At 43.6% G+C, this 21,126-nt stretch overlaps 1 protein-coding gene across 2 annotated transcripts; it reads right to left on the reverse strand.

Annotated features, from left to right (window-relative positions):
- Positions 1-171: 171 nt before the first annotated feature.
- LOC147799022 (uncharacterized) lies at positions 172-20,366 on the reverse strand. 2 transcript variants are annotated; one of them, XM_087136679.1, is made up of 15 exons: positions 19,866-20,366; positions 17,837-17,888; positions 14,285-14,392; positions 10,616-13,612; positions 10,245-10,322; positions 8,936-9,406; positions 8,141-8,644; positions 7,784-7,870; positions 6,900-7,301; positions 5,856-5,942; positions 5,315-5,395; positions 4,807-4,893; positions 3,713-3,802; positions 3,000-3,146; positions 172-2,658 (listed from the first exon to the last, which is right to left on the reverse strand). In XM_087136679.1, exons 1-15 carry the CDS (start codon positions 20,328-20,330, stop codon positions 2,030-2,032), a joined length of 6,285 nt encoding a protein of 2,094 aa, XP_086992805.1. In that variant the 5' UTR covers positions 20,331-20,366; the 3' UTR covers positions 172-2,029. The 2 variants fall into 2 exon arrangements, with proteins under 2 accessions (XP_086992805.1, XP_086992807.1); XM_087136681.1 differs by lacking the exons at positions 172-2,658; positions 3,000-3,146; positions 3,713-3,802 and adding an exon at positions 3,809-3,969.
- Positions 20,367-21,126: the final 760 nt, after the last annotated feature.

The raw sequence follows: 21,126 nt of genomic DNA on the forward strand, positions 1-21,126 counted from the left end.
TATACGACGGAGGAGTATTGGTCGGGCCCTGTTTCGGGTCTGGTAGAGCCTGGTATGATGGGAGTTAGTCTGGGTCCATAAATCCCAACTCTTTGCAATTGACCATTCGTAGTAGCAGGTTTTTCGCCCAGTGGCTTAGCAAAATCATTGCAGCCATCATTACAAAAAATACAATGTATCAAGAATCAAAACCTATGTTTTATGTGTACAACCCCTCCTTTAAAGGGAAAGTACAGTTTGATAAATAAAAGAGTTTTTGTGAGCCCTAGGATGACATTTTTGTAAACCTTGCAGTCCAGGAAACAAAACAAAGGTCTGTAACACAATAACACATTTGTCTAAATGCAAATATAGCTTAAGTTCCAGCACATACCTTCTCAGCATGCATATGTACATGTATTATTGTCAGGGTAAGTACTTCAAGTGTGACAGATAATCAGAACAGATCTTGTCCAGTACCTTTGCATGGTAAAACCCTGCTTTCTGCGACAAGCATTCTCAGATGGAAAGGATCATCAACCTGGATCCGTAATACCCTGTTTATTTGAGGACGATGGATGCCCAGATGGTCAATTACACATGAAAGAAATGAACATTGAAGACAACGAAATACCCACTGCTCTGGGATATTATTGCATGCAGTACTAAATTAGCAGTTAAAAGTAATAATAATACGGATAATAATAAACGTTCATATAATAGTGCTTTAGAAGTCCCTATGCATTTATTATTATTATCCCTGCACACAGGGCTCACAACAACTGAACATTCCTGAAATCATCTCAGTTCCCTGGGGAGTACACCTGCTGATGCAGCCCTATTGGGCACAAATGGCTAAATAACCAAATCTGCCCTCACAAGTACCCATTACTCCTGGGTGGAGAAAGGCGCATGAGGGTAAAGTGACTTGCCCAAGGTCGCAATGTGCTGCCACCAGCTGGATTTGAACCTCCAACCCTATGATCAGAAGCTACAAATCCTAACCACTAAGCCACATGCCCCCACAAAATGAAACTTCTTCCTGGAATGATATCACATGCCTTTGGCCCAGAATATTCATATGCGCACAAGTATGAAAACCCAACAGATCTTTAAAATAGAAATATGAAATTATTATATGACATCCCAGCAGGGGCCCAGAAAACGTCAACTGGGTTGTCTTTCAATTTAAAGGGACCTGATTCTAATTGGAAATGGCTTTATTCATTGAATGAATATTTACTTGGCCAGGTTTTAACCTTTAAGATATGGAGCTATTAAAAAGGAGACCAGATCAGGTGAATGGATGCTGATAAAGCCCGAGCATTTTGAGTCACAAAGTCTAGAAACTGTAAATTTCCAACAAGTTTTGGTAACTAGTTTTACTTCATTTCTTGTAAACACCCCTCTAGCCATGTTATGGTATGATTCTCTATCGTGAGTAGCCATAGGCCTAAACCATTTCCGTATACATGTAATTTATAGAGTTTGTTATGCGTGTGATGTATAGTACATTAGGTTGTGCATAGCCAGCCAGTGCCGTAAAACTGTTGTAGGCTGGCCACGTGACGGGTTCTCAAGCAATAGAGATATGGATGATATATCGATATCTATGAACAAATATTTACAATCATGTAATCATTTGAAAAGGTTTTTATGGTGAGGTGATAGAGCAGTTCATTCTGATTACACCAGCTGGGGTTAAACTTAACTGCATACAAAATTTGATACAAGCAATTCACAATAGTGCGCCACCAAGAGTTTGTAACGCATTGGCCAATCAGAATGTGCAAAATTTGTCGACCCTTTCCAAATGCGCAATATAGGTCGACATATTCCGTGCATTGTGATTGGCCAACGCGTTGCAAACTCTTGGTGGCGCACTATTGTGAAACAGCCGTATTGTGGAAATATGCAATTATAATATATACCTTTGTATGTTTTAACTTTTAATCTTTTTCCAGAGGATAACTTCAACCCATCCACATTTAGATAACTGTTTCGTGAAATGGTCATACAAATAGCTTTCCACTTGCATAAAAATTTTTGATCAGGGTTTAGTCAAGGTGACATTATACGTCACCATGTACCCTTTGTCCCAGCCATATATCAGTTGATTTCTTGGGTTGTAGGACATCATGGTCATTTTTAAGTGGCCGATCCGATAGGGAATATCCACGTCAGCCAGTTCCTCTCCTGTGAATAGGTTCACTCCAAAGTCCACAGTAGAGTTGAATTGCTCAGAACTCTTGGTTGTATACAGCCGGCCGCAGATGATGAAGGCTTCGCCTGCCCAGCGCGGGGGGTGATTGGACACAATTGTCATCTTGATTGAGAGGTCCTCTGGATCTAGTCTGGACACCACAAGGTTCTGGTTGAGCTCTGTCGTCTTGTAAATTACCCAGAGTCCGTTGTCGTCAACAGCAAGGTCAAAGTAGGTGTAGTTGGAGTTGTATAGGTACCCATGCTCATTCAGTCTTCGGTACTGGGCAAACGGAATGCTTCCCCTGGATATGATAGTCTCTGAGCTCAGGTCGTACTGCAAAATCTCAGCCGAGAGGCCATTGTGGAAGTATAAGGAATTGTTGTAGACCACATGGCCCGTGCCAGCCCAGGTATATGAGAGGGTGTGTTTCCGGGTGTACGTGCCCCACTTTAGAGCTTCCATATTTTGGTATTCTGTAAATAATCATTTTAAAAGATGATTAATATGATCCAACCACCTACAATTCCTTTTACTTTGTCTTGATTTCACTCCATGCATTTGAGTGGTCATCTAGTCCTTTTTCCTTATTTGTTTTTCAAATAAAAAGGGAATCGTCACTTATGCCCCTTTTAGATTGATAGCATCAATGACAAAAATATGCTCCTAAGAAAAATACTAAATGGATATACATGTAAATGTGACAGATTATTTTTATAGAGGTTTAGAAAAGTACCAGTATGTGTGAATACGTGTATGAAGTGTCAACAGGAACTGTGTTGGATTTTTATTTCACTTTTTATTATTTTTTCTTTACCGTAAATAGCAACTCCATGCAAATGCTTGGTCACCCATATCTTGTCTGGTTGGGGCGGATCTGGGGCGGTGTCCTGCATCCAAGAACCCCAGTAGGTACTACCATACTTGTGGTCCTCGGGTGCACTGATCTTTTCCAGAACACACTCTGACAATCAGAAGAGACAGTGAAGAGGAATATTTGCATCAGTTCTGCCTTTTAATAAAGACATATTCCAAAAGCTCATTCAGGACTTGATCTGAAAGCTATTGTCACTGAGTATGTTGAGCACAGAGCTACATGGAAAGAAGCCCAACAAACCTGTCAGTTGTTATAAATTAAGTCACATGTGGACAATTTCTCAATATACATGTACTTCGAGTGTAAAAGATAAGGAACTACCGGTGTATGCTAACAGTTGAAGGTAAAAAGGGGGACGTTTATGAAATCTTTCTGCACACACTTACAAAAAAGAAGACATGCCTGATACAGGCAGAAGTAGGGATTTTTCGGTATAATGCCTAACAGATTATTTGTCTTGTGTCAAAATTATCTGAGTAAGGCAACAAAAAGTGGTCTCAGCAGATGACCTGGACTGTTTGTGCTTAAGTTTGGAGAATATGTTCGGTTGTGTATTTCCAGTTGAGTTCAGTACATTCAATTGTTTCAAGTACGGCAAAGTTGAACGAGGGGTCGGTCTTATTTTTCTTGCGCTTATGATGCACAAATGATACCTGAGTTTGGAGTACTCTCTGTTGTGGCAGGTGTTGATGATAACTTAGAACTTGCAGTGGGTGTAGAACTGTCTGTGCTATTCCAAAGAGCTTAAAGTTGAATAAAAATTGCAGATGACACTGTTACTTTTTGTTGTTTTGTACGGAAATGTAAAAGACAGAAGCTGCTGCATTATCACTTGCTGAGTGTAGTGCCCTCCAAAAGTCCAGAGCCAGGCCAGATATTGGCATTGCGAGGGGAGCAAGGGAGGCTCCGACTCGAAATATGTGAAATGAAAAAGACAAAGAGTGGAAGAAATGTTAAAAAAACGTTGACCTCCCTCCTGCTGTTAATTGTTTATTAGTCATTAGGGGATAAGTGCTTGCTCCCCTTGAAATATTTTTCCCTCTATGAAAGTGGTTTGTCAACATGGGGCCCATGGGCAGCACTCCACCCTTTGATTAATGGACTAGACCTAGCTTGCCCTCAGGAGATTCCCCACTCAATGGGGTAAAAATGGTTTGCCCCCTTGGAAAACATCCTGGTGACGACCATGATGGGGCCTGACGCTTCTATTGCCAATTCTTTCTCATAAGCAAGGGCTATCAAAAAAGATTCTGCAAGGATCGTAATATCAGATACTTGAGTCCATCACAAGTCCTTTCTGAAGTCTTAACAAAAGATCTCTCAAGAGTTAGGATGGTCTAGTCCGGATGATCAAAAACAAAGGAATGCTTTTGTCACAGTTCACTGAATAAATATCATGTAGCTTGGTTAAAAACTTGGGATGGCCTTTCAGAGGCTTCCAGGGACTGAACTTCATACAACACTACATCAAACCTGTGAATTTTTTATTTCATTTCCTTCCCCGAACAGCTGATATAAGACTTAAAATTTACTACAATCTGTGCTCTAGACTGCCATTTCCCCATGGAAATTGTTTAAGTTCTTAATTCTTCTGTTCTAATTTCTAGAGTTACGAAAACAGAAGAAATAAAGTCACACATCGGGGGATATTCCATAGTTGTAATAAGAGGGGAAAGCATTGCTTCATCTATCCAAGTCACCAGACTTTTTGTAATTTAAAACTAAAGAATTACTTGTCTGGATATACCTGAGTTTGTAGTACCCTCGATGTCAAGTGGCGGTGATGTCTTTGGCCTCGTGGTGGGAGTGTGACTATATTTAATGATCCGAAGAGCTTTAAGTACATTTAGAATGGAAATGAAATTTTTATTTGTCACTTGAAAAGATGAACAGATCTATAGTTTGATTCAATGGGATTTGCATTAGTGACAATATGAACATACTAGGGTGCTTGCCAGTAAGGGACTGCTCTATCAATGGCACTGTCTGTTAGCAATTCCTTCTGTTGGTACAGTATCTTCAGGAATCACGCCCATGTGCAAAATACAACACCAGCAATGTTGAAAACTGCCAAACTATCAAACAGTTGGACATGCATGCATGCAGGCCATCCACAGGCAACTTTAAACAGATGAGGCAGTTGCACTGAGCTAAGGGTTTTCATGGTTGGTAGGATTTGAACCTAGTTGGGAAAGACCCAGTTCTCATCAGTATTCTGTGACTACTTTCATAGAATGCAACTGCATTGGGCATACCTGGGTTTGGAGTGCTCTCTAAGTCAGGTAATGATGTAGGCTTTGTAGTGAGAATAGGGTCACCTATAATCGCGTGAGGAGCTAAAAGAGAAATGAAATTAGCCTGTTGATTGTTTTCATTTTCTTTAACAGTGTGAAACTGTATTTGGTAATATTTCAATCTCGGGTTTACTTTCTTTTCTTGTAGGTGTTATTAAGCTATTAATTATCTGATTGATAAGCTGACAAAAAACAAAACTGATCTTGAGAAAGATAAAAATGCATTAAGTACAAAGATGAAGTACGAGAAATTGACTGAAGTGGGTTGGAACTGCACAGTGCCCCACCATCTGAACCATCCAGCCCTACAAGACCCATTTACGTCATACACACTCAACTTTGCTTTAAACAGTTGACATGTAAGCCCCAGAGAAAAGGTCAGATACAGGGTGCTTCATCGTGGATGGAATCAAATGCGGGGGGGGGAATAAGCCAGGTCACACGGATGGACCCAAATGTCTGATCAACTTGGGGGTTTCTAAAAACGATCTGTTGGGTACACCTGGGTTGGAAGTGCTGTCTATATCAAGTGATGGCGACGTCTCGGGCTTCAGAGAGGAAGTGGGACCATCTGTAGTTATCTGAAGAACTGAAAGTTAAATCAACAGGGGCTGCTGATATTGAAAATTTATTTAAGAATATGGAAAAAGCCCAGTAGCATTTTAATCTGTTCTAAACTATAGACGTGGAAATGAAAATGTATTAAACAGTCAGCATTGAAACATTTTGCATGTCATTTATCCAGGGTGAATAACTCAAGTTATTGACAAACTGTTCGGTAGAGCACAGATTTACCCGGCCTTAAATCTTGAGAACAATGACATAAACAGGAATAGACAAAACTCAACTCAAATGAACAGTGAGCGGTGTCCCAAAACTGCACCAAGGGAATTAGCACACCATAATAATTGTCATACGGTCTGCACTTTATAGACTCATTTTAATTGTATCAGGTGATGTAATTTTTGTGCAGGTAGACCGATATTCTTACTTTGAAATTATACTAAAACACCTATGGCAGTTTTCCTCAACTCTTTTACTTATAAATAGCCCCTACTTCTTCAACAGCACTCATTACTGCTGAAAATGTCAAAACCAACCTTAAAAACTGGTAACACAATGAAAAAGTTAATTTGACCAAGTTCATGATGAACTAGTTTTGTCAAGTCTTGATAATTAAGACTGGGCAGAGGGGCAGGGAAGGGGAAAAACCTGGCCCACGACATAGCATTTCGTCAGGAATAGAAAGCACAAGGATTTAGAAACTGTACTGGTACCTCTCTTTGAAAGAGCAACTTCTTGTGAATGAAAAAGCCATCTCCAACAAGTGTAAAGTATCACATGCGTACATGTGCTTCCCTTAACCTCACAATCTTACAACCTCACAATACTATTGGTACATGTATATATAAAATTGTCGAGAAACTTTTACTCCACTGTAGTTCTCACCATGCATAACTCAGGAAAGCGTCACTAACAAAAAAATGTATTCCTATTCAACGTTTCCAATGTAAGTGATCTAAAATGGTGCCTGCTTTATACCTACCTTGGACTCCTCTGTTCCCTCTTTTTCCTGGAGATCCATGCGTTTCATTGATTCTATGTAACCCAGGTGCCCCTGTGGGACCCGGTAATCCATCTGACCCTCTGTCACCTTTGTCCCCCTTCGCTTCGTCCTTGTCTGGTAGCCCATCAATGCCAGGTTGTCCCCACAGTCCAGGGGGCCCAGTAGGCTCAGGGGGTCCCTTGGAACTCAGGGCTTCCTTCTCCCCAGGAAGGCCCTTGATACCTGGGGTGCCCATGGGGCCTGGAAGGCCCACATCCCCGGGCTCTCCAATGTCTCCTTTAGCCCCTTTAGGGCCTCTTGTCCCTGGTTTGCCCTTGGGACCCATGATCAGCTTCAGAGTTTCGTTGTCCAACTCCCTTAGATCATCCAGGATCGCATTGACTAGGGAAGAAATCAAACCGTGTACATAATTGTATGTAATCCATCGTATTAATGTTACTGGATGCATGACCTTGACAACTGGTTTACAATACAGGCCTATTAACCAAAGTAATATCAGATAGATGGAAGGTGTATTATGTGTTTTAAGGAAATAGTCAAGTCAGTCTGAGTTGAGTTTTGAAACTCAATATACATGTAGTGTCCTTGGAATCCCCTTTTCTCAGGCTGGACCTAAGAGGGTGGTTAATAATGAGCCCCATATTTATCATCAGAGCATACTGATAACTGGAAAAAAAGGCAAACTATACATTAGTGACACTGGACTGCATATTATCAAGAAAACACCGACTTATGGTATCAACAAAACCGATGTGGGGGGAGGAGCACACATCCATATACCCTTACCCTTTCAATAATATAACTCGGACATTTTATCTGCATTTTATTTGGCCAGCAGTTGAAGCATGCGTGAAAGGACTTACCATTACATGCATCTCCCATCTCTCCCCTCGCTCCAGGCGGTCCAATGGGTCCAGTATTGCCTTCTTCTCCTGGATCACCCTTCTCACCTTCAGAGCAAGAATATCACAGACACTGAGGTGAGTCTCAGTTCATTGACATTTCTTCATTCTTTCATCCTGAAACTACACGTAAATTGGGATTTTGCAACAACAGTCTAGTATTTCAAATATATCGTCTCAGACTTTGTTTCAAAGCAAGGATGGGAGACATGGGGTAAGAAGCAGAAATTTGTTGTCCTTAAGAACACTGACAGTCAACAGGAAAAAAACATTTGCAAAATATGGTGGAATTGTAATAGACAGATTATTAGTGTTTACCCTTTCGTCCAGGAGTTCCTCCAGGCCCCATGATTCCCTCTTGGCCCGGGTCACCCTTGCTACCTCTGGTCCCCATAATGCCTTTGGAACCTCGAAGGCCCTGCAGGCCTCTTTCTCCCAAGTCGCCCTTTTGACCTTTCAGCCCTGCCATTCCATTCAGGCCTGGTGGTCCTTGTGGGCCGGATGGTCCTTCTGGGCCCAGGCAACCCTTATCTCCCTTATGTCCTTGCTTCCCAAGTCGGCCAGGCTCTCCTCGAGGTCCAATTCCACCGGGATCACCCTTGAGTCCTGGGGGTCCCGAAGGACCCTGAGGCCCCGCAGACCCAGACAGGCCAGCTGATCCTTTGAGACCTGTGGGCCCTGGCCTCCCCACTTCACCTTTTTCTCCTGCTTCACCACGCTGACCAGATGGCCCTCGATCGCCAGGGGATCCAGTATCACCAGTTTCACCTTTGGCTCCAACTTCACCTTGGTTACCCATTGGTCCTGGCTGCCCCTTGTTTCCTATGTGTTACCAACATACAGCACAAGAATTGGAAGAATTAAAAACTGTCAGGAAACGATGTGCCATCTGCAAATTTCATGAGTGTTATTAATCTGATTCCTTATTATCTCACAGTCACGAGACCCCCCTTTCCTTTTCTCATCTTTTTTTCTTCATTGCCAACAGCACGATGATTTTTCTGGCAATTGGGGTGACATCTCCACCCCTCCAGTGACACTGATGATTTCATTACTCATGTTTAAGTTTTTACATTGGGACAAAATGTTAAGTAGAGTCTACATTACACCTACCTTGGTTTCCTGTTGCTCCTTTTTGTCCTGGAGGTCCTTGGGCTCCGTTGGTTCCGGGTAAACCTGGTGCCCCTGAAGGACCCAGTAACCCATCTGACCCTCTGTCACCCTTATCCCCTTTTGCCCCATCCTCACCTGGTAGCCCATTTATGCCAGATTGACCACGTAGTCCAGGGTGTCCAGTGGCCCCCGGGGGTCCCATAGGGCCAAGGTGTCCTTTCTCCCCTGGCTCACCTGGGTTCCCAGAGGAGCCCTGCAGGCCCTTGATACCCGGGGTGCCTTTCGTACCAGGAGGGCCAATAGGGCCTGGTGGGCCAATAGTCCCAGGCTCTCCTGAATCACCTCTGGCCCCATTTAAGCCCTGCAGTCCTTGTCTGCCCCTGGGACCTTCAGGGCCTGGTGAACCCTTCGGCCCAGGAGGGCCTCTGATCCTTTCGAGAGTTCTAGGTTCCCATGTTGCAGGCAAACTTACTGGGGAACAATTGAAACAATCATTTCACAAAGTTGAATAAAATTATGGCAACGGTATGTGGCATCTTTGCAATAAACTATATGAATAAAGTGCAGTATTCATTCCCTTAAGTACAACAGCTGTCTAGTTTTTGTTCTGTGTGCATGTATGTATACAAATATGAAATTGTATATTATAAATCAAATGTTACTACGTTGCAGCCTCCATGGAAGTATTTGCAAGGAGTAGGAATATGGATGTTTATGCTACAGATGTTCCTGTATTTTTGCAGAAGGATTAGACATGAACTGTACTGTGTCCTTCAACAGAGGAGGCCCTACGCCCTTAGGTTCTTTATACAAACAGATCATTCTATAACTTACTGGTCCGATTTTTTTTCCTGGGCCATGTTACATCCTTCATCTATTCTTTTATTAGTTTAGAAAATATTCTTTAATTTCCAAGACTGATTACATGTAAATAATGCAAATTACCCTTCAAACAAAAATTGTTTACATGTAACTAATGCAAATTACCTGTCAAATAAAAATTGTTTGAAGTCAATTTGAATGATGCAACCATTATCAAATTGCAAAAGTCAGTTGCATTAGGGACAGAAAATTGTCACACGTTGGACCCCAGATTTATAGAATTGCTCAAATATCAAACGCATGGGGAAACAGTTGCATGATATTGTCTACCATCTCTTTTTCATGTTTTTACCCTAGGGAGAGGTACTAGTATTTTAGCAGTGGAGTTCATTTGCCAATAAATGAGAATTTCAGTGATTGGTTTTTTCTTGAAGTTTAGTATTTGAATTTGTAACTGATGTAGAAATGTGCCTTTTTAGAGTCTTACTATATCCCATCTCTCCCTTCACTCCAGGCGGTCCAATGGGTCCAGGATCACCCTCTTCTCCTGGGTCACCCATCTCACCTTGAGAACAAGAATACCATATAAACTGTGAAAACAGGTGATGAAGTGTAGAATGTAATATTTCATAATATTCAACTGAAATACACGTAGGCTGTAATTTTGTGGCTATGGGAAATGTTCTCCGTAGCCAATCCCAGTGGTTATGCAAAGCAACACTATAACAAGCAATGATGATGCGAACAATATCTTGTCATTGCAGAAAGTCATTCAGAATAGGGAATAATAAAACAAAATTACACGTGGAACTAATAAAAGTAAGTTTGTATTTTAACAGATTATCAGATTTTATGTACCTTTTTGTCCGACAGAGCCGTCCAGACCTTTCAGTCCCTTTTGTCCTCTTCCCCCCTTTTCACCTCTAGCACCCTCTGGTCCAGTATAACCTCTTAGACCCCTGGGCCCTCGCAGTCCTTGATTGCCCAAAGTACCCTTGTCACCTTTTTCACCCACTACGCCATTCAGGCCATGCTGTCCTTTTGGACCCATATTTCCTCTGGGCCCTTGGGGTCCAACATCTCCAACTTCACCCTTTTGCCCTGCCTCACCATGTTGACCCTTAGCTCCAGGTAGTCCTGTAACTCCAGATGGCCCTGGATTACCCCTTGTTCCTTGAGGTCCAACACCTCCCACTTCACCCCTCTGTCCCAGTTCACCACGCTGACCTTTCGCTCCAGGTAATCCTGTTACTCCAGGTGGCCCCTGATCACCCTGGGGTCCAACACCACCTATTTCACCCTTTTGCCCTGTCTCACCATGCTGACCTTTAGGTCCTTGTAGTCCTGTAATTCCAGATGGCCCCTGATCTCCCTTGAGTCCTTGCGGTCCAGTGCTTCCCATTACACCGGCTGGGCCTGGCTCACCACTCTGACCTTTAGCTCCAGGTGGTCCTGTTATTCCAGATTGCCCTCGATTGCCTTGGGGTCCAACTCCACCTGTTTCACCCTTTTGCCCTGTATCACCACGGTGACCTTTAGGTCCTTGTTGTCCTGTAACTCCAGATGGCCCCTGATCTCCCTTGAGTCCTTGCAGTCCAGTGCTTCCCATTATACCGGCTGGGCCTGGCTCACCACGCTGACCTTTAGATCCAGGTGGTCCTGTTATTCCAGATTGCCCTCGATTGCCTTGGGGTCCAACACCACCTATTTCACCCTTTTGCCCTGTCTCACCACGCTGACCTTTAGGTCCTTGTAGACCTTTAATTCCAGATGGTCCCTGATTGCCCTTCAGTCCTTGCGGTCCAGTGCTTCCCATTATACCGGCTGGGCCTGGCTCACCACGCTGACCTTTAGATCCAGGTGGTCCTGTTATTCCAGATTGCCCTCTATTGCCTTGGGGCCCTACTCCACCTGTTTCACCCTTTTGCCCTGTCTCACCACGCTGACCTTTAGGTCCTTGTTGTCCTGTAACTCCAGATGGCCCCTGCTCTCCCTTGAGTCCTTGCGGTCCAGTGCTTCCCATTCTACCGGCTGGGCCTGGCTCACCACTCTGACCTTTAGATCCAGGTGGTCCTGTTATTCCAGATTGCCCTCGATTGCCTTGGGGTCCAACACCACCTATTTCACCCTTTTGCCCTGTCTCACCACGCTGACCTTTAGGTCCTTGTTGTCCTGTAACTCCAGATGGCCCCTGATCTCCCTTGAGTCCTTGCAGTCCAGTGCTTCCCATTATACCGGCTGGGCCTGGCTCACCACGCTGACCTTTAGATCCAGGTGGTCCTGTTATTCCAGATTGCCCTCTATTGCCTTGGGGTCCTACTCCACCTGTTTCACCCTTTTGCCCTGGTGCACCATGCTGACCTTTAGCTCCCTGTGGTCCTGTCACTCCAGATGGTCCCTGATTGCCCTTCAGTCCTTGCGGTCCAGTGCCTCCCATTTCACCCATTGGGCCTGGCTCACCACGCTGACCTTTAGATCCAGGTGGTCCTGTTATTCCAGATTGCCCTCGATTGCCTTGGGGTCCAACACCACCTATTTCACCCTTTTGCCCTGTCTCACCACGCTGACCTTTAGGTCCTTGTTGTCCTGTAACTCCAGATGGCCCCTGCTCTCCCTTGAGTCCTTGCGGTCCAGTGCTTCCCATTCTACCGGCTGGGCCTGGCTCACCACTCTGACCTTTAGATCCAGGTGGTCCTGTTATTCCAGATTGCCCTCGATTGCCTTGGGGTCCAACACCACCTATTTCACCCTTTTGCCCCGTCTCACCACGCTGACCTTTAGGTCCTTGTAGACCTGTAATTCCAGATGGTCCCTGATTGCCCTTCAGTCCTTGCGGTCCAGTGCTTCCCATTATACCGGCTGGGCCTGGCTCACCACGCTGACCTTTAGATCCAGGTGGTCCTGTTATTCCAGATTGCCCTCTATTGCCTTGGGGTCCTACTCCACCTGTTTCACCCTTTTGCCCTGGTGCACCATGCTGACCTTTAGCTCCCTGTGGTCCTGTCACTCCAGATGGTCCCTGATTGCCCTTCAGTCCTTGCGGTCCAATGCCTCCCATTTCACCCATTGGGCCTGGCTCACCACGCTGACCTTTAGATCCAGGTGGTCCTGTTATTCCAGATTGCCCTCGATTGCCTTGGGGTCCAACACCACCTATTTCACCCTTTTGCCCTGTCTCACCACGCTGACCTTTAGGTCCTTGTTGTCCTGTAACTCCAGATGGCCCCTGCTCTCCCTTGAGTCCTTGCGGTCCAGTGCTTCCCATTCTACCGGCTGGGCCTGGCTCACCACGCTGACCTTTAGATCCAGGTGGTCCTGTTATTCCAGATTGCCCTCGATTGCCTTGGGGTCCAACACCACCTATTTCACCCTTTTGCCCTGTCTCACCACGCTGACCTTTAGGTCCTTGTAGTCCTGTCACTCCAGATGGTCCCTGATTGCCCTTCAGTCCTTGCGGTCCAATGTCTCCCATTTCACCCATTGGGCCTGGCTCACCACGCTGACCTTTAGATCCAGGTGGTCCTGTCACTCCAGATGGCCCTGGATCACCCTTGGACCCTGGACGTCCAACTCCTCCCACTTCACCCCTCGGGCCTTCAACACCTGGGGGACCCACCAATCCTCTTTCCCCAGTGCAACCTTTAGCCCCTGGGGGCCCTGCCTCACCCTTTTCTCCAGGTTCACTGGGCGGACCCATTTGTCCAGTTTCCCCTTCATCACCTTTAGCCCCTGGGGGCCCCCGTGGTCCTACTACACCTATTTGACCTGGTAGTCCAGGAAATCCTGTTTCACCAGTTTCACCTTTAGCTCCAATGTCACCATGATCACCCTTTTGTCCTTGTTGTCCAACCCTTCCTGTGCATATATATGACAGAAGAAATTCAAGACTAAGGTTTACACAATCGGCTCGATTTCCACAGATCAAAACCAATTTTGATACTCAAATTAAACACAAGAATGTGGAGGGTATTAATTGGAAAAAAGAAAATGTTTAAAAACTCATCTTGTAAGCACAGGCCCTTGTGAGATTGCTTAATTTAAACTGCATGAATCATAATGTCGTAGTGTGTCTGGTGCTTTTTGATAGAGAAATATTCTGGTGTGTCCGGTGCTTTTTGATATAGAAATATTCAACAGTCAACACTGCAAACAGTCACATCATTTAAATCCTCTCAATGTAAAACAGCTTATCGTAGTGCAGAAAAGAGGTTTATCTAGCCTGGGTTTGAATCTGACGAAGTAAAAACTACTTCCAGGTACCCCTCTGTTTGTCTCACAAATTTAGCTGGAGTTCCTTCGACAGATTCAACAATCGCTCTAGCGCCGTATACAAGGATAAAAAAACATTTCGGACATGCAAAAAAGTTTTGTGAGGATTAGCACTTGTCCTTGATACAGTGTATATTCTACAAGATGAAGAGGACACAACTTGAAGCTAGGGGTGGTATTATTTGTTTAGGGCTGTGCCATTTACCCGATGGAAGTCATTTACACAGCTCTGCATTACACTGGGACAGACGTACTTACCGTCCTCTCCACGTCTTCCCGGTTCACCTATTGGTCCCTCTTCACCCTGTTTACCCGGTGAGCCTTTTGGTCCAGGGCTGCCTGGTTTGCCTGCTGGACCCTGGGGTCCTAAGGGGAAAATAAGCAAAGTATTTTGAACCATCAAGTATGTTTCTTTGCATCATCTCTCTTTTGAGTTACACGCATCAATGTGGCTCATGCTGTTTTGCAGATGTCAGCAATGGGCATATTTCTGTGGTAGGCCCATCACCCATCAAGTGGACATGGATCTCACACCATGGCTCACACTGTGGCATGGGAAGAGCGCTTGTACCCATTGCTGTTACTTGAAAATGCATTCTTCCATAGGGCTTCTTAAACCTCATATTAGGTCAAGGACCCCCCCCCCCCCCCCCGGAAAGTTGATTCTTATGATGAAGTGGGATTGAGTTTCTTGTTATATGATTTGGCTACCAAAAGTTTGTATTTTAGGAGGGACAAGATCTCTTCGTCTCAAGCCCACATTTGCTTTTGTCAACTGGACCTAGAGTGAAGTATGGTATCTGAGGGATGGTTGCTTCTGAACTCAAGCTTGTATCCTTGTCTAACTGTTGTGAGCACCCATCTCTACAAAATATTTACTTGCCAGAACCCTACAGAGGCTATAGCAGCTGCACCTGATGAAAACAAGGGCAAGCCATGAAAGGAAACAAGTGCCAACATTCCCAAGGTGCTGGGGTGGCTATATATCCACCTCAACCATTGCTTCCTGACTGAGGTTGGTGTGCGGACTCAATATCGGGTTATCAGTCTGTGAGTGCTGTTGGAGTCTTAGGATGACTTGAATAGTCTGCAGGCCTTGGGAACGCAAGGGGTCGGGGTTGAGGTTCACATGAGCATCACGTCATCTTTTTATAGTGATGACGGCGCCTTCACATAGGCTGATTTGTTGTTGTGTCAAGTTGTTTTGCCTCCATCACTTCTTTGTTACTTTGTTTTATAAGTCTCCCACGGTCAGCTGATGGGAGGTCTAGTCTGGTTCCCTGCCCAAGGATTTCCTTACGACCCTTGATAAAGAATCTTAAGTCGGGCATCTCCCACGGATATAAATAGATATGACGCAAGGGTCAGAGGTCACAAGTTGAAAGCCAGGATGCTTTTGATTTCATTTCCTTATGTGGTGGGTTCCATTTCAGCTAAATGTTCCCCATAGTAATGAGGCGAACTTGAAAAAATCTCAGAAAATTCAAAATCATACACAGGCCTGAGCATTTTGAAATTCTTTTAATTATATGCCAATGCATGATTGTTGACGGTTTATGTTTAATAAGCCCACCTACCCGATTGGGAATAACTGAGCATCAATGATACCATCCAAACATGCAGAATGTAGACAGGACGACTTAGGAATATCTTGGCTATTTCCGGAAAAATGGAGGATTTTCTCCAGTCCTGGTCACGTGATATATCGGACCCTTGATTCGTTGGGTAGTCAGAATCATCGGGTCTGGTATCCAGACTAATGGGAGGTCCTGCAGGGTGCACCCTCGTAATTAGGCCAGAAATATGTCCGCCGAGCTCATTGATAAAAGTTATAGACTCAAATATTCTATATTAGAGGGTCTTGAGAGCCATGGAACTGAGGAATTGAAGAAATATGAGACTGGACCTCTGGGCCGGACTCAGGGCTTCCAATTCTGAGCAATTTGGATGCAATCGGGTTTGAAAGTGGCACTATTTGAGCCATTTTGCTGAGGGAGGGTTTTTCAAAATGGCTACTTTTCTGGACAGGGACATTTTCTGCATTTTAGGGGTGGTCTGCTTCTGGTGAAAATTTCTCAAAAATTCATTGGTCAACCCCCCGAAAATTGAAAGGAAAATGAAAGAGGACATGTGGAACATCATTTTTCTGTGCAAGCTGAACACCTGTGAGAGTTGTGAGTACTTTTAAAATATTTGTGAAGTATGGGGATTTATCACTGCTGTCTATGGGAATTTATTTGTAGTGGTGCACCCTGTATCATCGTCCTTTTTCATTCGTACAGAAGAGTGCGAGGCGATTTGCTTGCTGTGATGAAGTCGCAGTTGTAAAGAAATTCACCAACTAGTGAAAGTTGCGTGGCGGGTCCTTTTGAGGTATTAAAATGCTGCTGCCATTAGTTCAACAGAGACAGGTGACTCTTCCTGCTATATGTAACGTTTGAGCATAATTTGGGCCATTTCAAAGCCTTTCCTTGAACATGGCTTCGTCTTACTTAGAATATTGCTCACTCGTACCAAGCACGAGGATCACTAGTCCTACACACAGGCGTTGGTTCTCTTTTGTAATCTGTCTCATAAGGCAGATTTTAAAAAGGGCCATTTACAGGCCTGTGTGTAGGGCTAGATCATGAAGGAACCGGTCCTCGCGCTAAATAAGCTTTGACGTTAAAACAATAAAAAAGACATTTACTCAACTTAGCGCAATTTAAAGCCTAGGCTATACATGTATTTTGCTTTCTGCTTCCTTGCGTACACCACTCTGTAACCACAGTTCTACAGTTTCTTCGTAGTCACGTTGCGCGTTTTTGAATAGGGAAATTCTCTGAGATGTTTAAAAATTTGCTTGGTCGTCTAACGTTTTAAGACCGGCTCAGGAGAATGAACGTTGATAATGCCGCTGCTGCATTCCCTGAGCCGGTTTTAAACGCATGTGCAAGAGCGGCCAAGCACATATTTATTCCCTTGTTCATCATTTTTAACATCTTCTTTGGAATACCTATCGCAAAGCTCCGAAATCATGAAAATTTCTGTAACAGAGACTTCCTGTGATTTAGAGTGGCTTTTAACAGAAAACGGGTCCTCAAGTTGAAAAAGTTGGAATTTATATTACAAATCAAAGTAAGCAGGAAGAATTTTGCCACAAAGGATGTCGCGTGCATGAGGAAATTCCTGACAAATATAGGCGGATGTGAAGTTATCCGGAACCCTCTTTACCAATTGGTCTGACAGTCTGGAATACGGATCATGTATTATTTTTAAGTGGAGTCTTCTGGGATAGCTCCAGGTACGCCTAAATACACTACTGTTTCCAGGGTTAATGGGGTAGCTGAAGATGATTTATATCAAGCATTGCAGACAACAGCTATCAGGAATAGACGGAAGTTGGAATTTAAAGGAGAATGCAGGTGAGGCTAACGAACCGTCTGAAAACAATGTTTCCGCTTCAAGTAAAGATTTATTATCAAGCATTGATAATTTCAGATACGTCCAAGTAAAGATTTATTATCAAGCATTGATAATTTCAGATACGTCCAAGTAAAGATTTATTATCGAGCATTGATAATTTCAGATACGTCTGGAAATTTTTTATATAGAACAGTCACACTCAAAATTTACAGACTGATTTAACATGCGTACTTGTATAGAAAAATGATTTAGGATCTAGCATTGTGCAACATTATATGTTCTGACAAAGAAACAGTACACATTTTGGCTCACCCATGAAATCTAAAAAAATTAGTCAAAAATCGAAAAAGTTAAAAACTTGAAAACGAAACATGAACAGAACTCAGGAAACCGTTTCTCTCTTACCTGGTGGACACTTGCTTATTGTATCGTCACAAAAGGCTTTTATTGAATCCATCTGCAGGAAAACACAGGAAAGCAGAAATGATCATGTATACTTATGTTATCGTTATCAAGACATAATTTTAAATAAAATTGACAAAAAGTCACCTTAAGGGCCATTGTCACAGAACTTATTCAATAATGTATCTTGAGATTCAAGACGAGTTCCCTCTCAATGATTGATCCTAGCGAAGACGCGTCCTGTGGCCGATTTCACTAAACGCGTCTTTGTGTTAAAAATCACAAAAATGAGACAGCCGAATATTAGGCCTACTGAAAGAAAGTTAATAGCAGCCTTGGTCAATCTGTAAGATATTGCCACCCAAAATGCTGTCGTTTTCGAGAAAACAGGCATTTTTTTTTCTTTTTTCACGATGGTCGGCCCACCATCTTTTAGAAATAAGTTTCGTTTTAAATACATCCGTTTACGGACCCTGATTTTTGTGTGCGGTGTGTAAGAATGTTGTAATTTTACAAGCAGCCAAAACACACCGGCGGACATTCACAAGATGTATTGAAAAGTGAATCAATAAAGAAATGAGGCGTAGGGTATAGCGTAAAAGAGGAACGTGGTCAGTTCTAAGTTAGATTTTATCTACGAAAAGAATTCTTAACGCCAAATAGTTGCGAACTCCGTACCACCCCCAAAAAATAATGGTATAGTCCAAACCGTACGGTGGCTGCCGTTTCTAAGCTCAGTGCACAGCTAAAAAATCGTCGACAAAACTACGATTTCCAGATGTTAAAACTCCAGGGTTTCCAGATATAATTTCCTCAGTGTCAATAATTATTGTCACAGGCGCGCCCCGAACAAAGATGTTGACAAATAGAAAGAGCCACCAACATAGGGCGGGGTAGCTCAGTTGGTAGAGCACCGGTACTGTATTCCGGAGGCCGCTGGTTGAAATCCCGCTCCAATCAATTTCTTTGTTCATCTTCATAATCCAATCATTATTAGTAAGTAACCTGAGAATGACTGTCGACTTCAACTAACGTGTAAACTGACGCGAAAGTGACGCATAATCATGCATGCACAAGACTCATCGTGTCTATCGTGGATACGAGTCGACTGTAGAAACTTCACTTTTCAATCAAGTTTTTTCCATGAATTCACGGTGCTACGTTGTCGAGAAGGCATATTACTTTCAGGTTATTTTGCCGATGGTCATGGAAAGCTGCTCCTCGGCCCGGCAGCTCCTTATACAAGGTGCCCTCATGTCTGTGCAACTGCAGACGGACCCCGCGAGCATGTTGTTCCAACCAGAACGCCATTTGGTTCATGGATTTTTTGCGCAAGAGACCGCTACGTTTTTCGCGATTCTTCACAAAACAGTCTACTTCAACAAGAAACAAGTCGGTGGAACAGCAGTACCCTAATTCAGCCAATCTTGTAAAATCACGCCCCCAACCCCCGCTGTTTTCCTAAAAGAGGATAACTTTTCCCATGTGCGACTGTACTAAGTTTTCAGCGTCCGGTGTTTATTGTCTTCGAGTTCGTCATACAAAGAATGTGTAGTTAAGAACATCTGCCTTTTAAGTTATGCTCCAAAATGTTTTCAACAAGTTTCTGTTTCATACTCATAATAACTCCCTTCTTTAAAGAATTCGACAAGTGTTTGGAAAAGTATTCGGGGAGAAATTTAATTTCTCTTCCAAATTTTGTAGTTGTTACAATACCCATAGATACATCAGACTGGCACGAAATAATATCGTAAGTCTTTATTTGCGTACGGTTACACCGCAATACACCAGACTTCATTTATTTTAGAGTTTTATTAGTGAGAGGGCAATCATTTTTGGTACGATGTTTCTATATCAACGTCAGACGATTTTCAGTTAAAATACCAAAACGTATTTCTGAAAGGCCTTTTCGTACTGAGGGGTCCGGAAGCATGACACTAAAAGATAGATTTTAGGCTCTAACGTTATAACGAAAATCAGCTTCGTCTATAACGAAAATCAACTTCGCGGGGAAGTAACCGCTATCACTCACCGAAATAGTAATAGGTAGTCTCGCGCAGGCCTCAATGGACGTGACCAAGACAGTGCTGGAACCCTCGTTCTGCAGGGTGAATCTTCGCACCCTGTTCTGCCCCCGTTGGTCACCTGTCTCTGGTTCGACAGGTGCCGTCAGCTCCAACTCGGCCCGTACTTGGCTTTTGTTGTGATGATGACGATGACGTTGGTGGTCCACCACCGTGGCTCCACCCCGCTCGCGATGCCCAGGGCCCCGTGCTGAGTGACTCTTGGAGCCCTTCTTGGGTTGTACAGTGATGTTAAATAGCGTCTCACCGTCTGGACACGAGCATTTCTGGCCCAACTCGGTTCTCAGCTGCGTCATAAAGACGTAGGTGACCGCAAAACAGGTTACTGAGAAAGCGGTTAACAGTATCAATCCAAAGTAGAGGATTTTTAAATGGAGCGTGTGGGTACACGCATTGGTTTTGTCCTCCGTCATGTTCAGTACATGTACATCGCGTGCCACCCGCTGTAATTCCAGTATAAAATGTGCACTTAATATAATGCTCGACGCGCGTCTTTTGTGCGTGAGTGTTGATGACCTCCCGTAAACTTTCAGCCAATAGGATCGAGGAGTACTTTGTCACCTTAAGTATGCTGTACAATTTATGACACATATTTCTGCCTCTCTCCAGCCTCTTCTAAGGCGACGCAACTGCACGACGCTACCGAACGACGGCTCCCTCACCAATATTTTAGCTTTTCCTGCTCTAATTCTGATCTTTCTGATCATTATTTGTATATCCATTCTAAGATACATCAATCGCTAATGTAACATGCAGAACTGATGAAAAATTATGTGCGTGGCCAAACAGAGTTGAAGAAAAGGCACCGTCAAAATGATACTAGGGTCTACGGTGTTTATTCAGAAACACGGACTAATATCATTGAAAGTGTGGCGCTGACAAAGGCTTAAATGAAGGAAAACTGAAGGCGAAATGTTCTGAGGTTAATAATATAATGCAGACTGGTGGTAACTTCCTAAACCCGTGGTAAAACGTGCGGTCGTGCAATTTAAGAAAAATTGTCTGGAAGAGTGGAATTTGGAATTTTGAAATTTGGAACTTTGGAATTGCTTGGATGGACCACAGAGAAAAAAATCAATAAGGTTACAAATCTACCACAAATGGAAACTTCATCAACAGTCTTAAAAAGAAATTGGACAGAAATTAGAACAAGGATTGGCCATTATATATAACAGGTTTTGCCCTTACCCAACGTATGTTAATAAGCAC

This window comes from Acanthaster planci, linkage group LG05, assembly GCF_054643075.1.
Source record: "Acanthaster planci isolate LZ-2023a linkage group LG05, COTS_SCS, whole genome shotgun sequence".
NCBI classification, from domain to species: Eukaryota; Metazoa; Echinodermata; class Asteroidea; order Valvatida; family Acanthasteridae; genus Acanthaster; species Acanthaster planci.

Coding starts and splice junctions, on each gene's coding strand:
- LOC147799022 (XM_087136679.1), bottom strand. CDS start 20,330: ATGACGGAGGACAAAACCAATGCGTGTACCCACACGCTCCATTTAAAA. Junction 14,393..17,836: donor AATAAGCAAGTGTCCACCAG/GTAAGAGAGAAA, acceptor TTTTCCCCTTAG/GACCCCAGGGTCCAGCAGGC. Junction 9,407..10,244: donor GAAGGGAGAGATGGGATATA/GTAAGACTCTAA, acceptor ATTGTTCCCCAG/TAAGTTTGCCTGCAACATGG.